Genomic DNA, 26,796 nt, shown 5'->3' on the forward strand with positions numbered 1-26,796 from the left:
CGTAAACGTCATTTGAAGCATGAAGAATTAGTCACAACCTACGACAACTCAGAACGACTAGCCGTTATTTGCGTACAAACAAACCATTTAGTTTTTGTTTGTTAACAGAGCTTACCAACTGTACCCTGAGGATGAAGACGAAGAAGAGGAGTCCCGAGAGAACGTGGAGGGCGAGGTAGAGGTGGTAGCGGGCATGGAGAGCGGCGACGAAGAACCCGCGGTCGACGTGGAGGCGGGGTCGCCGTCCGCGCCTGTGCCCTCCGCCGCGCCAGCGTCGCCCGTGTCGCCCACATCGCCCTGGTCTCCGACCGCGCTCGACGCGCCCGACACGCTCGCCGCGCCCACCACGCCGGCCGCCACGGTGTCGCCGCTCACGCCGGCCGGCCCTTCCGCCCGCGACCCGCACGCGGCTATTTGAGCTCCGCCCCCGCTGCTGCGCGGCTCGGAGTCACCTTCGCCGCCGCCTCTGCCTCCGCGGAAGCCGTCCTCAAATCGCCGACCGCCTCCTCCGGTCCCCCGACGAACGGCTTCGCCCGTCCGCGAACTACAAGTATTTATTTTGCTTCTACAGATTTTGTACATAGCCGCGGGGACGGCTCGACCTACGCGTCCGTAGTGGTCTCGGACCCCAGGATCATATGCTTAGCCGTAGCTTCGTTCTGTGATGTTAACGATATGTGTAAAGTTCGTTCAAAAGGGCATTTATAATTAAGTATTAAAACAAATATTGTTTCTCGCCCTGAAATGTACAGAAGGTGTCCCAGACGACCAGTCGAGTTGTTCACGAAGTGATCATCGCCGTTTCTTTACGCATTTAGCATTGTCGTCGTCGTAGTGACACTTTAATTTTTGTTATTTAACGTCGCGCTTATAAAGTACCATAGTATTTATTACTCTCTAATTAAGGTTATATTAATTCATATTTTTTGCTTTCATAGTGACCTACGTATATTATATTAATATCTTAATTTAATGTAAAGTTGAATACGTTCACTGTCTAGATTTAAATGGAAAATAGTTTACAGTGGATTCCAGAACTAATAAAACTAACGTTGGAAGGTGAGTGTTTTTACTGATATTAGGTAGGTACCCAGTTATGGTATAAATCTTACACCTTAATATGAATTAGGAACTTTTATTGGCATGGTTCTATATTCTCTCATTTATAATTTTACCGAATTAATGTTAGGGCGCTCGCCCACGGCGACTTTTTGTAGACACACAAAATATTTTCTCAAACTGCTGAAATATTTTTTTGTCATTCTGGAATCTACTGTAATTGAAATGTTAAAACCTCAATTTAATCTCAAGGGACATTATGTGCAAGCCACTTAAATGGAAGTGATAGTCAGTCTGCTTTCCTTTATATTACCGAACTATTTTTTTTATAATATAACCTATGTGGATGTACCAGATTGCCAAAAACCTTAAATTTTTTGCAGTGCGAGTTTGGTATATCTGACATTTGCAAAACGAGAATTTGAAGTGTAAATGTGCTTTTCTGGAAGAGAAAAGCATAGTTGATATATCCATTTCCAAAAATGTTACCGACAAACCATCTCACTTGAGATATGTTCAATAGCAGATGTACTGTTCAACTTAAAAATTATCATACAAGGGAATTTTATAAAGTTATTAAATTAAATACTAAGATATCCAAAAAAAGTCACATGACTTCACACCTCTTCTAATTTGTACTGCTTAGAGTGGTATTCCAACTGTTCAATTTCTTTGTCATATGTTATTGCGCCTCACTCTCTCATTAAGCTAAATGTGAGATGCAATACACATTGGACAGATGGAATACCACCCTTACATATTCCGCAAAGTAATAGAGGTCTTTACACGTACACATTTGAACATGATGTAATGAGCCCTAAAAATCGCTTGCGATCATGCAGCATAATTTGTACCAGCAGCTCCTAGTTACAGCGAATAAGAGAACATAAACTAAACATTGATTTATCATTATCACCCGATACGCACATCTAAGTGAAAGCATGCCGTAGGCGATTAATAAGGATACTTTTTTTTTACTGATACTTCAATAACCCATCATGTTTCAAGTAGTTTTCATTCCGTAAAAAATATGTCGCATTTCTTTGAACATAGTGTTCGTGTTCTTTCCTCGCAAAGCTTGCAGTACAGCCGTTATACTAGGCAGGCACAGCTTGTTACAACTTATTTTAGATAAGTTGAAAAGGGATTTTCAATAATTGTTTGTATTTGCATTTTTACGACTATCGTTTTATTAGGATCTTGTTTGTTGTAATTTGTACATGTCAATAGTCATATTTACACAAACACTCTCATTTAACTCACATTTATAGACGGGTCTATCGCGAATTTATTTTATTACCTTTATTTACCGACGCGACGTCCGAGAACCGTTTTATTCGCGATAGACCCGTCTATAAATGTAAGTTAATATGTGTTGCAAACGCGATACTTTTAAATATTATACTCTCATAGTTAAAATGTATAAAGCAAGGGCATAATCACTATGGTATTCCGATTAGGGAAAACGTATTAAGTATTCTTTGCGTCAAAAATTTCGACAGAAACACATCGAGTTTACGTTTTACTTAACAGACCTGCAAGAAGAGTACAGTAAGCAATAAAAGTGTGTCACAAAAAAAATGTCAATAATTTGTTTTTAATAAGTAAACGATAATGATTATACCCTATTTTCACGTATCACTATTTTCGTTACAGCTGTAAATATGAGTTGATGGGAAAAAGTATCTTTCGGCGAAATGGAAATACTAATAATATTTATGTTAACTAATAGAGTCGGACCTAGCTGACTATGCATGCCATTTGCAATGTGAAAGTGTGGCAATGTCAGATTTATATGATAATATGACGTTTATAATGACACTACCCCACTTTGTTCTATTTAAGTTGGTGCAAAGTTAGCTTAGACTGACTCTAACTGCGTAAGAGTATGTGATTGAGTGCGGTTTATTCATTTTATATTTGTGCCATTTCTTATATTCCTAGGAGGGTGCTAATTCGCGATAATGATGTAATGTGTTTGGTTAATCCAGGCACTTAATGTATTTGTCTTTTTAGCAGATTTAGGAGGACTATTGATGAAACGAAGAGAAGTTAGATTAGGAATAAAAAATGATAAACTAGAAATCAAATTTATAATTTAATGTTTCCATTTACCTTTTTATCCATCTCACTATCACATTTAACTATTAGAACATCACTCTACATTTTATAAGAATAATCGAAATGAAAAAATCCGTAAGTTTTTGTTAACCAGTAGTATTCAGTTTAAGCTAACTTTTAAATTTAATAGAGTAAAAAACACACTTGTATCGAACCTTCATTACGTTCCCGTACTGGACTAAAAGCACAACAACTTGGCATTTTTGCCATTGAAAAAGTGAGTTGTAGAACACCTGAAGTGGTTATAGTACAGTCATTATAGTTTTTACCCGTGAATAATTAGTTCTTGGCTTTTTTTTTCGTAGGTCCCTCGGGGGGGTCACTGGGAGTGTAAATTCAAAAAGTAGACTGAATCAGGCTCCTGCGTATATTCGAAAAATGTTTTTTTTTTTTTTTTTTAAAAAAACGGTTTTTCTTGAATAACTCGGCCATTTTTGATTTTACAGTAAAACCGTGAGGACAAAAATTGTAGGAAATTTGATTCTCTACAAGTTTGTTTCTCTTCATTTATGCCGTAAAGTTGAAAATAAACGAGATAATGATAATATTTCGAATTTGTCGCTTTTTTTAGGTCCAATTAAAAAAATATCGTTTTGGTGCAAAAAAAGTTCGAACAAAAATTGTTCAGAATTTGATTCTCTACAACTTTGTTTCTCTTCATTTATGCCGTAAAGCGTGGAACATAGGAGATAATGATAATATTTTGAATTTGTCGCGTTTTTCAGGTTTAATTTCTAAAATATCGATTTTAGGGGTAAAAAGGTGGGAACCAAAATTGTTCAGAATTTGATTCTCTACAAGTTTAGTCCTTCATTTATGCCGTAAAGTTGAAAATAAACGTGATGATGAAAATATTTTGAATTTGTCGCTTTTTTCAAATTTAATTTCCAAAATATCGATCCTAGAAGAAAAATTGTGAGGACCAAACTTGTAGCGAATCAAATTTCCTACACTTTTTGTCCTCACGGTTTTACTGTAAAATCTAAAATGGCCAAGTTATTCAAGAAAAACCGTTTTTCGAATATACACAGGAGCCTGATTCAGTCTACTTTTTGAATTTACACTCCCAGTGACCCCCCCGAGGGACCCACGAAAAAAAATTTTTAATTATAATTATTTAATTAGGCATTGGATCTTAAATAAATAAATCACACCAATAATTTTGACGATTCAAAAAGAGCAGCTGATTTCTAGTCTAGGCTTTTTACCAACTAACATGAAGGATAAAATGCAACTTAGCACACTGATTTCAAAGAATAAAGAGAACCTTTCTCAGTTGGTATGGTGAAAATATTTGTAGGTATGATCATGATCAATAGGGTTGCAAATTAATAGTCATAGACATAATACATTGTAAAATTCAGTGGACCCCGATTACCTTTCCGATGAGTTATGTCATTGAATGATATCATACATGTTTCGTAAGTGGAAAGGCGACAGGAAGGAAACAGTTATGTCGTTATGTCCTATTTTAACCGTAGTGTTTGATTCAACGTTATCAAAATACCCAACGCAGCAATTTTTAAGTACGTAACCGGGACAGTCTGGAATTCTAACGTATATTTCCACTTGATTAGGTAACAATAAAAACGAATGTTAATATATTTATTTATGTCTTTAATACGACTTGTTTATATTTGTATGTATTAAATTGACATTATTGCGATTAAAATTAGAAATTGCATTTTTCCTAATTGTAACCGCAACAATACATAAAAATAATTAACAAATCACCGTGTTGAGGCACCTATCTCAAATGCTAATTGTTATGTAGCGTTTAAAAACAATCTGATTCTTGCATTATATTTTATTGAAAATTTGGAGTTTAATATTAGCAATCCGAGAAGCTGCTAATAGATAATACTCATTACCAACAGAGTTACCCAGTTGTATGTATCGTAAACTCGCTCTACATTGGCTATCATGCTAAACATTGTCTGCTATAAAAATCAGTGATTCTCTACCAAACACCTGTGTTCATCTTGTCCCTACTATATTATAAATGCAAAAGTAACTCGTGTCGTTCTGTCGGATACCTCGACACTTTTATACCGCTCGACCGATTTAGATGCAATGTGATATATGTAGATAACTTGTGGCCCGGTAAAGGACGGGAAATAATCAGTTACCATCATCAATCCACGCAGATGAAGTTGCGGGCAGAAGGCTAGTTCATAATGATGCAAGAAAGGCGACCATTACTACAAATTAAATAACATCAGCTGTTTCGTAGAGATCACTGTTTTTACTAGGCAAAACTTGGCATAAATGAATTTTTCATTTCGTAAGTGTAAACCTGCTAAATACATTTATGAAATTAATTAATTTTTAAATTTAATATCTATCTAAGTAGGTACAATATTCTCTGTTTTTAAAATATATTTAGCAGGTTTACACTCGACAACGATTTGTGCTTTTGCCGGACACTTTCTGCCATCATGATGCTATTATGGGACCGGAAAAAATTAATAACATTTATACAGATGTAGTGCATAATTATTTTCCATGGTATTTTCACGGAAACGTACGAACGTGTCTTGCTATTTCAGTCAGTCTCGGTACAAAAAGTACTGGCGTTGACTCTTCAGTCAATGTCATGCATGCACAAAACGAACATTTCCGAGAAAATACGATGGAAAACAATTATGTACTACATCTGTACCTCTCTGTCGTTCACAGCGGAAAATGTCCTTAAAAGGAAGTCTGAACATAAGAAAATAAGTGTTTTTAAAAATAACATGTTTGGCAGATAACTAAGGGGTAGGTATCTTTGTACTCGGGGGTTGGTCATTGCTGAGCAATCGACAACTATAAAATAAAAGTGTAGAGTTTTAAAACATTGGTCTGTTGATTCAGGTGGACTATTCGATACTTTCTAGCCTTCTCGTCTATTGTCGCATTTCCGAGCAGTTGCGTGAAAAAGTTTTGCTTTATACGAATATTTTCATAATCATCAAAGCCCGTGACTATCCTATCCTGCGCGAATTTGCGCGCTATGATTATGGCACAGAAATAATGGTAAAAGTTAATCTTTAAATGACTATAAAATAATTAGTTTAAATCTCATACAATATATAGGTACTAAGTATTGTAAATGACTAGTCGTACAGGAAAGTTTTGCCACTGTCATTGTTCTGCTTTGTTATAAGGTTAATAATTAGTAAGTAATTTAACTATTGTTTTATAAATCTTCCTCTTATTCTCTCACTCTACCAGCTAGTGATATAACTTTGACATCATCTTTGGGTATCAGGGCGAAAGGTAGATACGTTAGCGTGTTTATAATATATATACCTACCCATGAACACAACTTCAAGTCACTAGTCCACAGTCAGGTGACAGTACCACACATTTTTTCTCTTAATGTGTTATTATTTTTTGTAATTAAACATTTTATAATATGTATTAACAGTTGTAATGTAATTTTAGTCTTGTTGACTGTGTGCCTTATTTAACATTCAGTTGCTAACCTATTCTCCAACTGGTAATAGCCTGTGAATTTATATTTGCAGCCATCACTTTTTTTTGCTTTTACTACTCTGGTCATGGTTTATTGGTATCCAAACATGTTCGTTGAAATATCAAATAGGTTGGTGGTTGATTGCTTCAGTAACGCATTGTAATTATCTGTTTTGACAGCAATATGACTGTTTATGTAATTCATAACTGGTTATAAAAAGCTGTCCGTTTTAAACCAAAGATCGAAATATTACACACTTAGATTAAGGGTGGATTCGGTGACCCGCTTTAATAGTAAAAAATTGAACTGTTTTGTATTTTTTATAGAAAGTGTGCGTTAACGATGTTTTGTTGAATGGAATAAAATGTGATTGATCTTAGGCTTAGATAGGAGACATAGTACATGTATGTAGAAATCAATGCGAAGTCTAGCATTTACAATAAACGAGCGATACCTAACTTTTGCGAGTTTCAACACTTTGTAAATAAAAAAAATACAATACATTGTGTAAGTTTGAGTAAACGTGAACGAGTTTGAAACTCGTGAATGGTCTGATGGTCTCGCCTAATAGACGTTAAAACTAGTGACCAAGGGTCAACAGTTTGCTGATAAATGTTATAGAAATGCCATGCTAGGATTCTATGAGCATTGATCAAAGTCGCAGTGCTGAGGCAAACTTTACTTGGTATATTATATAAATATTTTAATTTGCTTTATTTTTATATGTACCTTAGGCCGCGAAGCTAGTGTCGTCTGAACAGTGTAAAATGACTTAACTAATAGACTTACTATAAGAACAGTTGAGTTTTATATAACATTTCTATGGCAAATATGTAACGAATAATATTTGAAATTATTAAAGAATGTTTAAGAATAGCATTCTCACAGATATTATAATATTAAAATCAAGAATTAAAATTAATTAAATTTTACTTCACTGTTGTTTTATTCTTGATATTTTTAAGAGTGTAAAGAGAACTGATTAGTTTACTGCGTTAGGCGCAGTATAAACGAGACGACATTATTTGATTTGTTATTTGACTACACTATCTTATAGATAAGAATTGCCTCTTAATTATGCTTGCAACCAATGATCGCTTGATCCGAGCGCGGAGCGCGCGACCTGTGACCGACGTCTGATATCTTGTTTTTATCAGTTATCACAACTATATAGTGTTAATATAATTCGATAGTTTGCTATTTCCACTTGCAATAGCTACAAGTCACTGATTAAAATTTAAAAATCATTCTCAGTATGGAAAAGTACATCAGCGTCAAAGACTTGGAAAATGCTGCTTTGTCGATGTTACCGAGATCTGCTGGAGACTATTATAAAAGTGGAGCAACAGAGGAACAAAGTCTGGCTGAAAATAGAGATGCTTTTAAAAGGTAAAAAGTTATACCTACACACGAATGTATGGGCAATAAGGTCGTATATACATTTTTTCGGCACTATTTAATAGGGTGTTTATTTTTTCCGAATTTTCGATTTTCATCTGACTTCACTCGAATTCTTGTTCTAACTGACAAAAAAATATTATACGAAAAAAAAAAATCGGTCAACATTTAGAGGTTGCACAACACCAACAAAGATTTTTTCAAATAACCAACGACTCTACATCGGGAGGGTAGAAAATGGTTTAAGCGGCTACCATCAAAGCGGAGAGTAGTGTGATACTGAACCTTCTACATATAAATAAATTTTAAAATTAGTAGTAAACTTGGATTTTGGTTACTCGATAAATGTTCTAATTATAGTCCGGTGGCCGGCTGCATGAAACAAACCTCATCAAAAAATAGAATATACCTACCCTGTAGAGGTACCTGACATTTAGTAGCTTCCAACGCACTTGGTCGGCCTAGGCTTAACCTGGCAGATTTTGTACAATAGGCAAAAACGTTGGACAAAAATTCATCAAAAAAAACCTCATCGAAAAATAGAATGAAACTTGTATGGTAGGATACCTGACCTTGAGGACAGTAAAAAAAAATTGGTCGGCCTCACCTTAGCCTGGCAGTTTTTGCAGTCCGACCAGATTTATTGGGTCACGTGAGAGCTACAATTTACCTCATCGAAAAATAGAATGAAACAAACGGATTATAATAGCTAAAATAAGCCTGTTGACGTATGTCTTGGTCGGCCTCACCTTAACCTGGCAGTTTTTGCAGTCCGACCAAATTTATAAAAAAATCATCAAAAATTTTTTATCGAAAAATCGTATGAAACTGGTATGGTACGATGGCTGCCTTTGAGGACAGTAAAAAAAAAGTGGTCGGCCAAATCCTGTGTTGGCAGGTTCCTGTGTCCGACCAATTTTGTGGTACCACGTGAGAGCTACAATTTTACCTCATCGAAAAATAGAATGAAACAAACGGATTATAATAGCTAAAATAAGCCTGTTGACGTATGTCTTGGTCGGCCTCACCTTAACCTGGCAGTTTTTGCAGTCCGACCAAATTTATAAGAAAAACATCAAAATTTTTTTATCGAAAAATCGTATGAAACTTGTATGGTACGATAGCTGCCTTTGAGGACAGTAAAAAAAAAGTGGTTGGTCAAATCCTGTGTTGGCAGGTTCCTGTGTCCGACCAATTTTGTGGTACCACGTGAGAGCTACAATTTACCTCATCGAAAAATAGAATGAAACAAACGGATTATAATAGCTAAAATAAGCCTGTTGACGTACGTCTTGGTCAGCCTCACCTTAACCTGGCAGTTTTTGCAGTCCGACCAAATTTATACAAAAATCATCAAAAATTTTTTATCGCAAAATCGTATGAAACTTGTATGGTACGATAGCTGCCTTTGAGGACAGTAAAAAAAAGTGGTCGGCCAAATCCTGTGTTGGCAGGTTCCTGTGTCCGTCCAATTTTGTGGTACCACGTGAGAGCTACAATTTACCTCATCGAAAAATAGAATGAAACAAACGGATTATAATAGCTAAAATAAGCCTGTTGACGTATGTCTTGGTCGGCCTCACCTTAACCTGGCAGTTTTTGCAGTCCGACCAAATTTGTGGTACCACGTGACAGCTACAATTTACCTCATCGAAAATAGGATGAAAAAAAAAAACGGATTATAATAGCTAAAATAAACCTGTTGACGTATGGCTTGTTACGGACGGCTTTCATAAATTCAATGTGGCAGTGTGCGGCAGAATCTACTTGCATCAAATTTGATGCAACACATTGTGGCTGGACATTAAGAGATGAAATGTATAAGATCAAATGGTTTGAAGGACACATAACGCCTTTGCGAGTCGAAGAAATAACAATAGATAAGTCGGAGTCTGGGGAAAGTTCGTCAGACTTCGACTCCGAAGATGATTATGATTAACAGTAATTATTAACAATAAAAGGGTTATTCCCACTAGTTACCACCAAGTTCTTATCAGTGGTAACGACTGGGAATTATTTTCCCACCTTTTACCACTGGTAACTACTGGGAAAAAAAATCCTAGTAGTTACCACCAACTCGGTTTGGTGGTACCTACTGGGAATTTTTATTCCCAGTAGTTACCACTGGTGAAAGGTGGGAATTTCTTTTCTACAAACCGAGCTTCGAAGGAGAAATGCTACAGTTGATGGAAAAAAGGCTGATTTGATGCAAAGATAATCACTTAATATATGTGAGGTTATCTTGTGTATTTTACCGTTTATTAAAATTTTGGAAGGCTCACGTGCAGTTTTTCCTCTTATATTACAAGTGTTCGATTGAAAACTAAGCTTTGGTGTATACCTGGATCACCTGCATGTACAAGAAGGCGTTTCATATACGCCCGCCCATCAGATAGGTACACAAAGTCATGATGCGTATGGAATACAGCATGTGTGGCCAAGCCATTATGCCCTAAATTATGTACTACTTCGTTAAAACTTAGCTTACCTGTGTATTTACTCTTTCCAAAATATTTATCTTCCTTAAAATGCAGCCTACACAAACGGTCTTTGTCATTTGCCTTAGTTTTTGGTACTCAAAGCTTTTTCTCACCGATTTATGCATATCGGGTCCTTGGGAAAGAAGGGAGATCCTATAGGTATATTTCCACAATTTGTCGCACACTATTGCAGTATTGTGGAGAAAAAAAAACATACAACCGAATTGATAACCTCCTCCTTTGGGATTTGGAAGTCGGTTAAAAAAGGAGAATGTTTACAATTTATTGGAAACAATGTATGTGATTTGACAGTGACAGCAACTCCACTATGGAGGCGCCACCTGGCGTGATAAAATGTCAGTTATGCCTCCTCATTCTATCTGTAGTGGAAAAGTAGGATATACGATTCAAAACTTGTCAAAAATCGATGAAAACCTTTTTATTTTTGACATCTGTGAGACATCATCTCAACGTAAGTGTTACTCTGAAACCACGTCAGTAGTTAGAAAACGTTATTTAGATATTAGATAGATATATGAATAAAATTTGAACTGAATGTTTTCTTTTTTTTTAAAGCCGTCTAATACCTCCATGGACTCATTTACTTATGACTTTTTTCAGTTAGCATTATTAAGTTAAGTTCAAGCTGCGAAGAAACCATATTTTCAATATAGAAATTATTATTCTTCATAAATGTGGTCGGACTGCAAAAACTGCCTGGCTAAGGTGAGGCCGACCAAGACATGCGTCAACAGGCTTATTTTAGCTATTATAATCCGTTTGTTTCATTCTATTTTTCGATTAGGTAAATTGTAGCTCTCACGTGGTACCACAAAATTGGTCGGACACAGGAACCTGCCAACACAGGATTTGGCCGACCACTTTTTTTTTACTGTCCTCAAAGGCAACTATTGTACCATACAAGTTTCATACGATTTTGCGATAAAAAAAATTTGATGATTTTTGTATAAATTTGGTCGGACTGCAAAAACTGCCAGGTTAAGGTGAGGCCGACCAAGACATACGTCAACAGGCTTATTTTAGCTATTATAATCCGTTTGTTTCATTCTATTTTTCGATGAGGTAAATTGTAGCTCTCACGTGGTACCATAAAATTGGTCGGACACAGGAACCTGCCAACACAGGATTTGGCCAACCACTATTTTTTTACTGTCCTCAAAGGCAACTATCGTACCATACAAGTTTCATACGATTTTTCGATAAACATTTTTTGATGTTTTTTTTATAAATTTGGTCGGACTGCAAAAACTGCCAGGTTAAGGTGAGGCCGACCAAGACATACGTCAATATGCTTATTTTAGCTATTATAATCCGTTTGTTTCATTCTATTTTTCGATGAGGTAAAATTGTAACTCTCACGTGGTACCACAAAATTGGTCGGACACAGGAACCTGCCAACACAGGATTTGGCCGACCACTTTTTTTTTACTGTCCTCAAAGGCAGCCATCGTACCATACCAGTTTCATACGATTTTTCGATAAAAAATTTTTGATAATTTTTTTATAAATTTGGTCGGACTGCAAAAACTGCCAGGTTAAGGTGAGGCCGACCAAGACATACGTCAACAGGCTTATTTTAGCTATTATAATCCGTTTGTTTCATTCTATTTTTCGATGAGGTAAATTGTAGCTCTCACGTGACCCAATAAATCTGGTCGGACTGCAAAAACTGCCAGGCTAAGGTGAGGCCGACCATTTTTTTTTTACTGTCCTCAAGGTCAGGTATACTACCATACAAGTTTCATTCTATTTTTCGATGAGGTTTTTTTTGATGAATTTTTGTCCAACGTTTTTGCCATTTGTACAAAATCTGCCAGGTTAAGCCTAGGCCGACCAAGTGCGTTGGAAGCTACTAAATGTCAGGTACCTCTACAGGGTAGGTATATTCTATTTTTTGATGAGGTTTGTTTCATGCAGCTGGCCACCGGACTATTAAGATATTTCAGTTTTTCCACCTGCTTTCAAAGGAAAAGTGCTTTTATCGTGTTTTAGATGCAAAATTCAGTTTTCTTATTCGATTTTAGTATCAGTTCATTATATTTTGTCATTTTAGAACATAGTTCATTTTCACGCAATGTATGGGGTTCACACTCTACCTTTTCAACTTGTGCAACCTCTAAACGTTATTCGATTCTTTTGAAAATTGAAATAGATAGTTTTTAGTGTGGGGAGACTCCATTGGTGAGCAGTCAGGAAAAATATTACAACTTTTTTTTCTCCATACAAAAGTGAATCATTCTAATATTTAATACCTTGACTGTACCTTGTTCGTCCAAATAATATACATTAAAGTTTCTTTACCATTTATTTTCATTGTTTTTTTTTAGATTGCGAATACTGCCAAAGAGCTTAGTGGGTGTTGGGAATACCTGCCTAAGTACTACAGTGCTCGGGCATAAAGTGTCCATGCCAATCGGCATATCGCCTACGGCTATGCAACGCATGGCTCATCCTGATGGCGAACTGGCTAATGTAAGAGGTATGTCCAAAGTAATGTATTAATACCGGGAGGGTAAATCATTTCTCGGTTCACATATTTTAGTTTCTTCTCAGGCAGATTGGCATTAGGTACTAGATATAGGAAATCTTTATCAGTCAACCATTGGACAATTCATCATCAATTAAAACATAATTACAGTTAATTATATTTTTGTAGTATGAAGCCAACCCCTTATGTACCTATTTATAAAACTTTTGTGTCTTAATAACGCAGATGGTACCTATTTCCCATAATTATTTTGAACTCTAAGTAAGTAAGTACCTACATACATACTCAAAGTGGGAGGGTTAAATTTTACATAATATTATGCCCGTTAAAAGCAAATTTTGATACCTTTAGCACATTAAAGTTACATTCACCTGCAATAAAATGTTACACAACGGAGGCCGCAAAAATATCTGACATTTGATTTTGTAGAGCCATAAAGAGCGTGTCACATATTTTTGCAGCCTTCGAAGAGTAACAATGGCAGGTGACTGTACCAAGTAATTTTAGGTATATGAATAATATAAATAGGTAGGTAGGTAGATAAGTAGGTACTAGGAGGTAAAGGAACACTAAATATAATTTTTTCGACGGGGCACGTATACATGAAAATTGTAAGGGGAAAATTCAAGGGCCTGATGGTGGAAAAGGCACCACATCTCATCCTGGCAACATCGAGTTTCTAAAAGCTAAAGCCTAGGAACACCACTACAAGGATCAGCAGTCAAACTGCGGTCTAAGAATTAGGCATAAGACACAGAGATCCATATTTGGCATCGCACAGAAATGCGCTGCCATCGGTCGCCCTATGCAAAAGTCTGCCTTCGACCTCGCTTTTAAAATCTCTTTCGCTTCTAAAATACTTGTCTATTGGTTCTTATCCGAGCTCATCTCCACTGAAGTTCCTTTAACACTTCAATCTTTCAAAACCACCACTGTTTGTTGGCAGTAACTATTTAGTGTATGTGGCCAAGTATTATGTATGTATATTAAAAATGTTTTAAGGACGTTTCACTAGACTTAACTTTTACCTGAGTACTTAAAACCTATAAGTAAGCTTACATTAACAAAATGTATGAAGATATTGAAGATACCCTTCGGGCAGCTTCGGAGGAGCACGTTCGTAAACCAGATATTTAGATACTTATTGTAAACTAGACGGGCCCGCAGCTCCGCTCGCGTAAATGAAATAAAGAGTTCGTCTTATGTTTAGTTAAATACCGACATTATTATGTATTCAACCCTGCCATGGTTTAAAACTGTAATAGGGATTTCTTATTTGTAGCCGTTATTTGGATAACTCAATTCGCAAATTTGACAAAAAATGATGTGATTTGATAAAAGGCAAGATTGTATTTTTTCATCTACACGTATTTATTTAAAACTTGTTTCAAGATAAAATTATTATTTGTTATTATAAGCCTAGTTGCAAAAACGTTCATTAGATTAATTTTCGCCTTAAGATGAATATGGACGACCACCGTCCTTAAATCGCCTTTTCATACAAACATAGGTAGTCTAGTCCTCTCGGTCTTGCGATAGCTCTCCCCAGTCGCCATGGCCGAAGTTGAGCAGGTCTTGAGCAACTACGTCGTTTCAGCGGTACCTAGGACGTCCACTCGGGCGTCTCCCATTTTGTTGTCCCAAGTACCTGCGCTCTCTTCACGGCACGATCCTCTCCCATTCTCTCTAAGTGTCCGAGCCACTACTGAATTTAGCCGCTTTTGTCTCTCAATATTTCGCCACTATATCGGACCACATCCTTATTTCAATGGCAACAAAATTATATTACCATATTTGGCTGACTGCTGACTGTACATTTGCTTATTTTTATCAGGTCGCTCAATAATATCTGAACATGCACTTTAATCTACCTACATAAACTTACTATCAACTTTGTATTTTTGGCCTATCTCAGCATTCTTAGCCCTTTTCCGGACGAATGGCAATGTTTGCCGAAGCCGTGAAAGTCAATCTGAATAATATAACTCAAAAATAAATAATTTAAAACAACAAAATACAAATTGATAATAATAATATAGTAATTACTTTGATTGATAAGAATGATAAGTCATATATGACATAAATCACTCGTATGGGCTCTATAGACTAAGGTTGAGGTTGACATCACTTTTTATTTTACTTCGTGTAAAAAAACTCAGAAATACCTGTATACCAACATGACAAACATAATTGAGTTTACTTTAACTTACGGATTATTTGGTCTAATCTGTAGCACCGCCAAACGAAAGCAACCGAGAGTTGCCGAGAAATGGCCGATGTCGTAAAATGAAGATTGTTATGAAAATTTATTTTCCTTATTGTAAATTAAATACGCATCGGAAGCGATAGTTTTTATGCTCTAGTTCTATTCCCATATGTAGATAATTGATTTGAACAGGTTTTTCTTATCATACGTGCGTCGTATTCGAGAAACGTGTCAAAAACTTTTTTAGAAATTTGTAAGGCGCCATCTCGCTTCCCTCGTTTTTTATCCCGTTCTGGTTTTTCAATTTTATATATATGATGATTACAGCTGCGCAGGCAGAGGGTACAATATACACGTTAAGTACCATAGCAACAAGTTCTATTGAAGAGGTATCGGAGGCAGCCCCTGACGCCATTAAGTGGTTCCAACTCTACATTTATAATGATCGGTATGTTAAATTTCTACTTGTTACTCAAGGCTTGCTTTACCATAGGTACACATCGCCACACAGTACAAAAGACTTCGCACGCACGACGCACTTCTTATTTATAAAATAGTTGCGCGTTTGTGTCTTTTGTACGTATTTACTTACTTAATTCCCTATTACTAGACCGAAAAAAATATTTTTCACCACACCAGCTCGGAAAGGCTTACTTTGCACTTCAAAAACGGATAGCAAAGTTGCACTTTGCTATCAGTAATTCACATGTGAGGCAAAGTAATCAAATAAGTACAAAATTTGAGTTGTTTTCTTATGTTTGCTGGTAGAATTGACTTTTAAATGATGATTTTGGATGATAAATATTTAATATTTCATTTGAATTTGATTTGGTTTGATTTTGTTTGATATTTTACATTTAATATTTGCTTCGGGTTGGTGTGGTGAAAATTTTGTGTTTCACTCGGGGGCAAATTAGGTTTAACCCTCGTGGTTTGAAACCCTCGCAACGCTCAAGATTCCATTTTTCGAAACACTCGCTACGCTCGTGGTTCAATTTTGGAATCTTTCGCTTGCTCGGGTATCAATATTAGCACGAGCGGTTAAACAACAACTTTGCCCCCTTGTAAAACAAATAACTATTCTACCATTGTTATTTCCCATTTCAGAGACCTAACCAGAAATTTAGTTTTACGCGCCGAGAAATCAGGATTTAAAGCAATAGCTCTAACAGTGGATACTCCGTTATTCGGAATACGACGAGCCGACATTCGAAATAATTTTACCTTGCCTCCCCATTTAAGGTAAGCTACTTAATATGTACACGACACGTCCATTAAAATAATACATTTACAAACACGCTGACGAATTTCGTTTTTGTGTGGAAACTTCCCTCTCTTACGAAAATAGCCATAAAGAATGGTGGAAAGAGGGCTGCTTGTTTTAAAAGAGTTACCTATACCTACGTAGGTACTCGTAGGTAGTAAAAAGTTAATGTAGGTTATAATCTTCCTTTACAATACATCTCGTGCAACATTACGACACCGGTGCTATAATAAGCACATTACGTAACTACGTCGAAAATTTAAAGGGCCGTACCTATGTACTGTTAATAACTATTACAATAGGTACATTATGGTAGTGCTACTTCACTGCAGCACTTTACGTGCCTATGTCAAAAATTTAAAGAGCCATATTTACTGTAAAACGATGAACGATACACGGGCGCATAGGTATCTCGCTCCAATTTTCTACTTTTCGCACTTGTATCGTAATGTACCTACTACTATTACGTATTTAATTCAATTCCAGCATCAACGCTTAGGGCCGATACAGACGGACTGCAGTTCCCATACTAGATGCAGTCGAGTTGCTGTCCGCCTGTACTTGCCCTCTTAAACTGTCAGTTGACCAAAGGGTGGACCTCAGGCCTTTGTGGGAACACAATCATAAGGCGGCATATTTAACATTGTTTTAACCCTTTGACCATTATTTTTTAATAGCAATGAATCGAGAACTTTAACGATACGCACAGCATGAATTATTTTTTTTATGATTTTTGAGAAAGAGTAATTATATATATATTATTTCGAGGTTTCCGAATTATAAGACGGCAATATGTTTGCCGCTATCAGCCAAGGGCAGTAAGTGACAAGTCCGTCATGTCAGTTTGCCGGGGGAACTACGGGTGGCATGAAGTATCTAAAATGAATAAATTAAAAACCAATAGAATGGTAACAAATAATTAAAACCTTTATTTAACTTAAAAAGATTTGTTTGTTCTACTTATAATATTTTTAATATATACTATTATATGTAGGTATTGTATATTATTTTTAAGTAGGTATTGTAATCCCAGCAAAACTGTGGATAGGTTGCTAGCATGTAATAATTAGAAGTATTGAATTAAGCTATTGCTCCATATATAAATCAATAACAATAGTAGCCTAACCTACCCTTTCCTTTAATAAACACCAGACACTTAACGGATAGTGGCAAATAAGTATATTGCCGTCTTCATTGTTTTTAATAATCAAATAACAGATTTTTTTTCTTTATACTTTATATTGCCAAACTTGTCTCTGAAACTAGAGAATTGTGACTATCGGATAAATCCAGCAAAGAAAATTTTATTTATAATTTTTTTTGTTAAAATGTAGGCACTAGTTAAAAATCTAAGTTCAGGCCTAAGAATCATCATTTAACAAGGGATGGAATAACGTTTATCAGCTCTCCTTTTCTTCGTAGATTGGTACGAGTATATTCTCTTATGCGAACCAAAATTTATATTAACTAATAACACGTTCATTGAGAAAACAAATAAAATATCTGAGTGGTATGACGGCAAATATCTTGCCGTTACCCACTAAAGAGTTAAATATTTTATTTTTCATATTGGTATGTCATTTATTTAATCGTATGGCTTATACAAAAATAGGCAGTTATATAATATTGGTATTTCATTTATAATTCTAGATTAGCGAATTTCGACGGGCATTTGTCTACTAAAATTCAGAAAGCTCAGGGCGGTGGAAGCGGCCTTAATAAATACGTCGAAAATTTATTTGACAAAAGTTTAAAATGGGATGACATTAAATGGCTTAAAAGGTAATGTATTAAAGTAAGTACCTACAGGGGTATGCAAACTAGGGCTCTAAAGCTTATATATATACATTAAACAATATGTCAGTACGTTCCTCACCTCGAGATGGTAAAATTCGTCCATGAAGGCGGTTTTATTGGCGCCCACATGTTTAATATTTACCTACTTAAGAAGTGCTAGTTTTGGTTATACGAAGTGGTAGCATTTTTGTTAATGAATTAGAAACTTTTCGCACTTTTAGGATACCTTTCATAGCGAAATCGCTTATATGGGGGGATTGTTTGTTTTAGTATCACTAATCTCCCAATAGTGGCAAAAGGAATCATGCGAGCCGATGACGCAATCAAGGCGGTGAAAGCGGGCTGCTCCGGCATTCTGGTGTCCAACCACGGCGCGCGGCAGCTCGACGGGGTTCCGGCGACTGTGAGTGTTTGGACCATACCGCCAGCTCCTATTCCATCCATTTGGTCGTACGCTTGTGAGCCACGTCCGAGAGGTGAACAGGCAACGTGAGACACCCGTCAAACTGTGTATGCGACACATTGTCTATTATTGCAAGCAGGGTTTCATATTCCTCCAACTTTCCTATTAAAGAATGTCCCCTGAAAGGGTATAAGCGCTAAATCAATCAGGATTCAGCAAGTACTTTCTCTAAGAACATGTATTTTTTCAGCAAATGGAAGACTTTTTTGTGTTGAATTTAATCGGCTTTAATGTTGCCTAATATCATATTGTCATAGCTAGAGAACTTAGTTTCTGAGTAAAATGCAAATTTCTTCAAGCTTGAATACATTTTCCAAAATAGTGGTACTACATGTGAATATGAGATTTTTATTTAAAAAATGTACCTAACGTACCCAAAAGGTAAGAGCTATAAAGGTTAATTTTCTTAAGTATTTCACCCTTATCTACATGAAAGGGTACTCCTTTTATTTTATAACTTGTGTTTTCAAGAGTAGCTAGATCAGTGTCCCAAACGCGTTAGTTCCGCGTAGCATTATTCCCGGTATCATTTTTCCCCACCCGAATTTCTACCAATACCATTTGTCATTCGCTTGTTTCTCTATTCTCAAATTATCGCAACATTTTTATTTCTTACGCTATAATTTTCTTATAATTCATACTTTCCAAGTCGTTTTTTTGCATTCTTTTTATTTCTTAGGCGATAATATTACCATGTGGTCCCACCGCACTGTTTCTTTTCAAAAAATATTTAGGTCACAACTTAGCTAGACGGAGCCTCGCTTCGCGGGGCTCCTATTTCTGGGCGGTTTGCCCTTCGGGCATCTGAAGCTACCTAACGAACCTAACCTACCGAATGGCTCCTCTACACGATGGGCCAGCGCCGGCCACTCCAAGGGACGCAGCCATGCGGTAGAATGAGATAGCAATATCACTTGCTCCCTCTAACGCATAAATGCGTGCCTTGGAGTGGCCGGCGCTGGCCCATCGTGTAGAGGAGCCATAACCTATTAATTTAGTGTGACGTCCATGAAACCATTATACTTTGGGGAAAAAAGTGTAGGTAGGTTTTAGGTTCGTTAGGTAGCTTCAGATGCCCGAAGGGCAAACCGCCCAGAAATAGGAGCCCCGCGCCGTCTAGCTAAGTTGTAAACTAAATGTTTTTTTTTAAAGAAACAGTGCGGTGGGACCATGGTAATATTATAGCCTAAGAAATAAAAAGAATGCGAATAAAACGACTTGGAAAGTATTAATTATGAGAAAATTTTAACCTAAGAAATAAATGTCAGTAGGTCATATTTCATAATAGAGATATAAACGAATGACAAAAAAGGGTACGGGTAGAAATTCGGGTGGGGAAAAATGCGTCCGGGAATACTGCTACGCGGAACTAACGCGTTTGGAGCATTATCTACTCGTTTTCAACTGTGTGTTTTCAAATAAAGTTTTCTCTCCTGTGGACAATATAGTTAACAGCTTGTGTTGTGGGCATGTAGGTAGTCATTTAATTGTACGTATCCAAACAGGAGTATTTTCATGCGGATAAGGGTTAAATAAGAAAATTAACCTTTGTAGCTCTTAACTTCTGCGTATGTCTACAGGAAAGACGTGTACATAGTTTTGTGTTTAACCCACTTGTAGATTGAAGTGTTGCCTGAGATAATAGAGGCTGTGAAGAGTTACGACGTGGAAGTTTACTTGGATGGCGGCGTTACTACTGGAACTGACGTCTACAAGGCTTTGGCTCTCGGTGCACGGATGGTACGTCTAATTGTATTATTTTCATTGAGGTGACTACATCAGTTGCTTTAAATGAGGTATTCAAAATGATCTGATACGCTTGCTTCCTTAACAATAAACATGTGCTCAGATCATTTGAAACATCTCGCCTAACTAATCGTAGTAATTTCTGCTTCTGACTGTACAGTCACGTCTAAAGTTATCGATACGGACAAAGTGCCCAAAATATGTGTACACGACCTCATTGTCCATATATTAAGGTATGTACTCGTATGTACATACTTTGTCCGTATCATATTTTTAGACGCGTATTATTACCGCGTAGTGTCAAAGTTCTGAGTTAATGGTATTTTAACGCTAACTGGTGGTTTATCGTGTACCGCAAATTATTAACTTATAGTCTGTTTTAATAACTATGAAATACAGTAGTGTCGCTTAACTTCCATTCCATCCATTCAACGCTCTCAGCAAATATCTACCCTATTACCTTTATTTAATACCTAAATAGCATAATCTGACACAGTGATGCTCAAAACCAATAGAAAACTTAGTAATAAAATACATTAATATTACAAGATTGGAAGAAAAAAGTTTGTGTGTAGGTGTTCGTGGGGCGACCAGCGCTGTGGGGGCTGACTGTAGGCGGCCAGGCCGGAGTTCAAAGGATGCTGCAAATACTAAGATCAGAACTCCATTTTGCAGTACAAATTGCAGGTATGTTTGATTATTGGTTTATTGTCAACAGAGAAGTTCGAACTTTGGGTTAGAAGGTAAAATGGATACCACCCGCATTTATACATATATATAAACGAGCGCCTGCGCATAAGCTAATAATACATAATTAGTTACCTAGCCAGCCGGGCCCTGGGCTCTCCTTTATCATGCAACAGGGGAAACGCTAACAAAGATTTGGGAGGGTTGTTTCATAGAATAGAATACTTAACTGAAACTGAAAGGAGATTAAATTGGAATTGTTTTTATTAAACGTTGTTTTTGTAAAACGAACATCATATTCAGCGAGGTACTGAATATTTGTTACAGGCACGCCAGCCATTAGCGACATAACGAGGGACATGGTGTGTCATCAATCCGTGTACAGTAAACTGTAACGTGACGTGAAACGAACGATAAAGCTGGATTAGGAGGATTACGGGACAAAGACAGTGTTGTACATTAATTAAGTATTTATTTAATATTTGTACTTCAGCATACATTTTATTTTATTTTCTTCTGCAGCCATGCAGAATAATAGCCATAATACATTGATCATTATGTTTTGAACAATCTACAGTGTGACAGTTTATTTTCTTCATAATCAAAGTACCTACATACATTGAGTTATTATCGATGTTTGTGCAGCTAATATAATTGAAATAGAACTTCACTTACAGGTAAGTTCGTTTAATTTCCAACTATAGAGAAGCCATACTCAACAATGAAATTAACGCATTCGACAAAATACTGGTTCTCTGTGCCGATTTTATACGTAGTAATAATAGTTCAATGTGCACATAATGTACATTAAACAAAAATACATTTTTCAAATCATTTCAGAAATAATCACAAAAATACGTCCTTATTGATATCAACCTCCACTTTTTTGAAGTCTGTTATATAATTACCTACCTTTTGAAAAAAAGTAACTTGGTTATCAAAAGTTCATTTGAGTATATACTTTCTATAAATATTATACAGCACCTTGGGCGTCATTTCCTTTTCGTGCGACCACATAGCTTGAGCTATCTTCTGAAATTGACGAAAATATTAAAATATATAAATAAGAACCCCCAAAATAGTTAAAACCGACTTTAACGTTGCTTTCAAAGCCTGGTTGAAAGAGTAAGATTTCAGTAGATGCTCACCTTAAAATTACAACCATAAAAATGCATTCCGGTTTTAATTTTCTTTACAATGCTCTTTCGGAATTTTCGTGTAATAGATAATTTTCGTTGGTCTCGTTTTTGAACGTTTAAATTATCACTGGCTTTTGTATCAGGGTGTGAAACTCTCTGTTTCAAATATTTAGTAAACTTATTCATCGTTGCCTCGTCAATTTTGAACTTTTGCTTTAAAAGACTTCGGGATTTTGTATCTGCTGGCTTTCGCCAGAAAATAGTTCCCATCGTATGATAAATTGATACGCAAGAATTGTTCACAATGCTTAACAAACGAGCACTCGTTGATAACGTTTTCTTTATAAGTGAAGGTGAATTATTTCCACAAGGCTTCCGTTGTGTAACATCATTTCTTTTTTGCTCTGTCCTGTTTATTAGTTCTTTACTCAATTCAGCCACTTGCACTCCACGTATTGTTGTCCCTTTTTTTGGAGTCGATACAAATTTGGGTGCGAACTCTATTGGGCTCGAACGAAAACTCGTATGCTCATCGCTAAAAGCCTTAAAAGAAAAACCTTTTATAGCGGCCGTAGAGTATTTCGATTCATGGTCGTTTATTTTGTTCTGAGTTGTGGCATTTTTTAATAAATTGCCTCTTTTAAAATTTTCCCAGTTTGGTTTCAATAAAAATGACACCGAGAGGTTATTTAAAGTTGTTTCAGATATATTCATCTCAAGGTCTACGTCCGATCTGTTTATAGTTGTTCCTATTGAATTGTCTACACCTGTAAAAAATAATATTTCAAATACGCAGTTCGCTGGTAGTTAGTAGTAGTCTAGAAAATTTACAACGTTATGTTTTATGATTTTTACAACTACATAGGTAGGTACATTCAAATAATTTAATAACTAATACCTTCAATATGCGATGCTAAATGGAACAAAATCACTGACGCCCATTCTACCATCTGAAATATAAACTCTATCTAGTGAAATCCATCCAGTCATATATGTGTAGGCAGATATACATAGGCAGTAGGTACATGATAACTTAACTGCATGTTGTATTACCTTCCAAGATCCTTGACAGTCGACTTTGTAATCTTCCCCGACTGTAATAAGGGACATCAGCAAATCTGAGTCGCGTTTTAATAAATTTGCCGCGGACGCATTCTCCACTACTGCGGACAACAGTTCCATTCTCGAGCTATCATGAATTATGTCTCTAAAAATTAATAATTGTTGGTAAAGACTAGCTCTTAAAGCGCACGGTTGTTTTATGCGATAAACGCAATGCTTTTGCCGCACACCTATTATACATCGATAACCTATTATTTTATTAATTATTATTATTGGGGTTAGTGATCTATTATGACAGCCCTTTAACGTTTATTACTAATGCGCGTTGAATCCAGGAAGTTCCAGATTCTTTGGGCCGTATGTTCTGTACTGAGAGTTAGACCAAGATAAGTCTACAACGATTCTGATAGCACATGCAGTGAAAGTGTTATTTTAAACGTCAAACTTCTATGAAATTATGACGTATAAGTAAATAACACTTGCACTGCATATGCTATCAAAATCGTTGCAGATTTTTCTTGGTCTAACTCTACATTGTTTTACCTACGCGGTAAACGCAGCGGTTTTCCTACATTCCGTTGACGCATGCGTTCAACGCTGCGTTTATCGCATAAAACAACCGCGCACTTTAAAGTACATCTGCTCGTTTTAGTATATTTTTTTCATGAGTATGTTTACTAGAAACTAGCTTGTGCGCGCGACTTCGACTGCGTGGAATAATGAAAATAAAAAGTAAAAACTATCTACCTACTTTATGTCCTTAACTGAGCCTAAAACTATCTCGATACCAAATTTCATCTAAATCCATTCAGAGGTATATAAGCGTGAAGAGGTCTGATATCAAACAGACATAAAGGGTTACTTTCGCATTTATAATCTTAGTAGGGATTCACTTACTTGGTAAAAATAGATGTACCGTTACATTCAACAAACAAATTGATATTGCTTGTATTGTTCAACAATAAACAGTATAGCAGCTTAAGAATTTCGTTGTTCATCTCGCCCCTTCGCTGTATGCACTGTAAAACACATAGTCCGTTTGCAAATGCTTATGGAGAGTGGAGACTACTAAATAAATGCATAAGTACTCGTACCTACTTACTGTGTACGAAGAAAAACTAACTTACAATGGGAATCAGAGTAGAGCAGTAAAGTTGATTATCGGGGCAATCCCTGCACGACTCCGCGAGACACTCGCAGAGGACTTTCCAGTTTTCTTTATCCTGCGTAAGTCCTTTTGGTTAAAGGTAAATATTAAAACCCTTAAACTATGCATGAGTTATTCTTAATTTTTAATTAAGCAACTGGAGAGGCATAAGGTACTCTGTATATCAGAATATACAATAAGAGTACTTGTGAGCACGTATGACAACGCTGCTGCGATTAGCATAAGGTAAGGTGGGGTAAGACTTGTAAGGGATCCTCATACTGTTTGTCTTGCCCCGAGCAAGACAAACAGTATGAGGATCCCTTACAAGTCTATGTTAGTCTGATCCCACCTTACCTTATTATAAATTTATGACGCAGCATGTTCGTTTGAAAAGTACTTATTAATTATTATACAATACACTAGCTTTTGCCCGCGACTTTGTCTACGTGGATTCAGTACTTTGGGTAGCTTATTTTATTTATTTATTTATTTAACATTTTCAATCAGGCAACAAGGCCCATATTACAAATACCTTACAGACTAACATATATATGCATTTTATATAAACTTAAAAAACTAAACACTATTTAGGCGACAAAACGGCGTGGTTCCGTTGAATCCGTGGCTTATGTTATATCCAATTTGCTTTTTATTGATTACAATGATTACCCATATAAACTTCCTTATTGTAGGATAAATATAGCGCCTCGATTAAAAATAATGGCAATGATTCAATTTGAGCATGATGCTTACACCAATTATCAGGCGATGCATCGTAATTACCTATCTCAAATATCTTACTTCCACCCCGCTTTAAAACTATACTACGTCCTTCCCTGGGACTCACACTATCTTCTCATATAGGTATAACAAATGTCAACTAAATCGGTTCAGCAGTTTAAGCGTGAATAGGTAACAGACAGACAGACTTTCGCATTTATATGATGGATTATTTCAAATAAGTATTACCCTACCTCAGGAGTTCCCAAATTAGTGTAGGAAATAAAGGTAGTGGACCCCGCAGTAATTCCTCAGCCAGAAAAAACTTTACAGTAAGTATGATAAAGTATCAATAAATAAAAAGTATTGTATAAATTTCCAAAGAATAATAATAATAGAATTAAAGTAAATACCTAAAGTCTTAAATCGATAATATCTTTTTACGGAAAAATGCTCCGTTCAAACTTTCTTCACCGGACATATTCATGTAACGTATTGCAACAATATATGATATATCAAAAAAAATATCCCAGCAGAAATACCAATATTAATAAAATATATTTTTTTGGCGTGTCTTGGACCGGAAAATTGCTAAGTCTAATTTTTTCATTGGAATGCCATTTTATTGCCGTTTTATACCCACAAAATGAAAATCTAAAAAAATTACCATGTAACTATACTATTTTCAGAAATTGCCTTTTTACTCGCTTTGGAAAATTTCTCTATCCATTTTAGTTATTGAATTAAGTTCACAGTTTTCTTTCCATTCAACTATAAAAACATCCAAAAAAAGAACGAGCGTATTAAAAACTAAACAAACATATCGGGAGCAGTGTGTAGGGAGCGGGGTGTATAAGTGGGGTGCGGGAGCGGTACCGGCCGGCCTAAATCACTAAATGACAGCGTTTTACACAAAAATAAAACGCTAATTAAATAACTTACCATAATCGGAACCTAATAATAATATTGAGAGTGGCAACACTGTAGTTGGTCGTATTGTCCTTTCCGGCAGTTGCTTTTGACACTGACAGTTGGCCAAAGCAAATTTCCAAGTCATTGTCTCAAAATTGTACATATCGATCGATACGGTCGATCGATCGGGTTCAATTGGCGTAAAGGACAAAATGCTATTTTTGAGGAGGCGCGAGAAAACTGGGATTTTTTTTGTTTAATGTTGATATATTTTTGTTGTTTATCGAGCTATATTTTTTATGTGTATGAGAAAAGTACTCAAAATGTTAGTCTTTTTAACCTAAATTAGCGATCATATCTATACATTTAGTATGAAAGAAGTTAATGTCCTTTAAAATTGGTCAAAAACATTGTGATAATTTAGTGAATCTTGTAGGGGGTCGTACGTGACGTACTCAGACTTTTTTATTCTAAATTAGGGGTGTATTCGTTACCAACCACGGTACAAATGTTAACTGTTTTCAGCATAAGGCTTGTTCACGGAAAAAAGTAGCCACCTAAAGTTTAGTCTTCTTAGGTATATAGAAACTTTTTGCAATGCTTCTACCTGACATTCCAAAATA

General features: G+C 36.1%; 3 protein-coding genes across 3 annotated transcripts in view; 2 read left to right on the forward strand and 1 right to left on the reverse strand.

The window, feature by feature from the left end:
* Positions 1–7,572, forward strand: part of LOC134805250 (probable ubiquitin carboxyl-terminal hydrolase FAF-X) — a 53,056-nt gene extending 45,484 nt beyond the window's left edge. Inside the window, exons 49-50 of the mRNA XM_063778563.1 lie at positions 109–3,699; positions 3,809–7,572. Coding sequence (XP_063634633.1) covers positions 109–418 — 310 coding nt within the window. The 3' untranslated portion in view covers positions 419–3,699; positions 3,809–7,572. The remainder of the gene's footprint in view (positions 1–108; positions 3,700–3,808) is intronic.
* Positions 7,573–7,813: 241 nt separating this feature from the next.
* LOC134804408 (2-Hydroxyacid oxidase 1) lies at positions 7,814–21,749 on the forward strand. Its single transcript, XM_063777439.1, has 9 exons — positions 7,814–8,029; positions 12,867–13,018; positions 15,561–15,681; positions 16,341–16,475; positions 18,148–18,279; positions 18,565–18,697; positions 20,378–20,497; positions 21,079–21,190; positions 21,518–21,749. The coding sequence occupies exons 1-9, from the start codon at positions 7,896–7,898 to the stop codon at positions 21,583–21,585; spliced, it is 1,107 nt and encodes a 368-aa protein (XP_063633509.1). The 5' UTR covers positions 7,814–7,895; the 3' UTR covers positions 21,586–21,749.
* A 238-nt stretch (positions 21,750–21,987) lies between these two features.
* On the reverse strand, positions 21,988–24,630 carry LOC134804407 (uncharacterized). The gene is made up of 6 exons (XM_063777438.1): positions 24,519–24,630; positions 24,289–24,410; positions 23,383–23,536; positions 23,228–23,279; positions 22,339–23,096; positions 21,988–22,222 (listed from the first exon to the last, which is right to left on the reverse strand). Exons 2-6 carry the CDS (start codon positions 24,387–24,389, stop codon positions 22,136–22,138), a joined length of 1,152 nt encoding a protein of 383 aa, XP_063633508.1. The 5' UTR covers positions 24,390–24,410; positions 24,519–24,630; the 3' UTR covers positions 21,988–22,135.
* Between the last annotated feature and the right edge of the window lie 2,166 nt (positions 24,631–26,796).

The sequence above is a fragment of the Cydia splendana genome, chromosome Z, assembly GCF_910591565.1.
Source record: "Cydia splendana chromosome Z, ilCydSple1.2, whole genome shotgun sequence".
NCBI lineage: Eukaryota > Metazoa > Arthropoda > Insecta > Lepidoptera > Tortricidae > Cydia > Cydia splendana.

Bases quoted from the DNA above. Each gene is read 5' to 3' on its own strand.
- LOC134804408 (XM_063777439.1), top strand. From the start codon at position 7,896: ATGGAAAAGTACATCAGCGTCAAAGACTTGGAAAATGCTGCTTTGTCG. The intron at 8,030-12,866 runs GTAAAAAGTTAT...GTTTTTTTTTAG, and splicing joins AATAGAGATGCTTTTAAAAG to ATTGCGAATACTGCCAAAGA. The intron at 21,191-21,517 runs GTATGTTTGATT...TATTTGTTACAG, and splicing joins TTTTGCAGTACAAATTGCAG to GCACGCCAGCCATTAGCGAC.
- LOC134804407 (XM_063777438.1), bottom strand. From the start codon at position 24,389: ATGAACAACGAAATTCTTAAGCTGCTATACTGTTTATTGTTGAACAAT. The intron at 23,537-24,288 runs GTAAGTGAATCC...ATTAATTTTTAG, and splicing joins GGTACATCTATTTTTACCAA to AGACATAATTCATGATAGCT. The intron at 23,280-23,382 runs GTAATACAACAT...TTTATATTTCAG, and splicing joins ACTGTCAAGGATCTTGGAAG to ATGGTAGAATGGGCGTCAGT.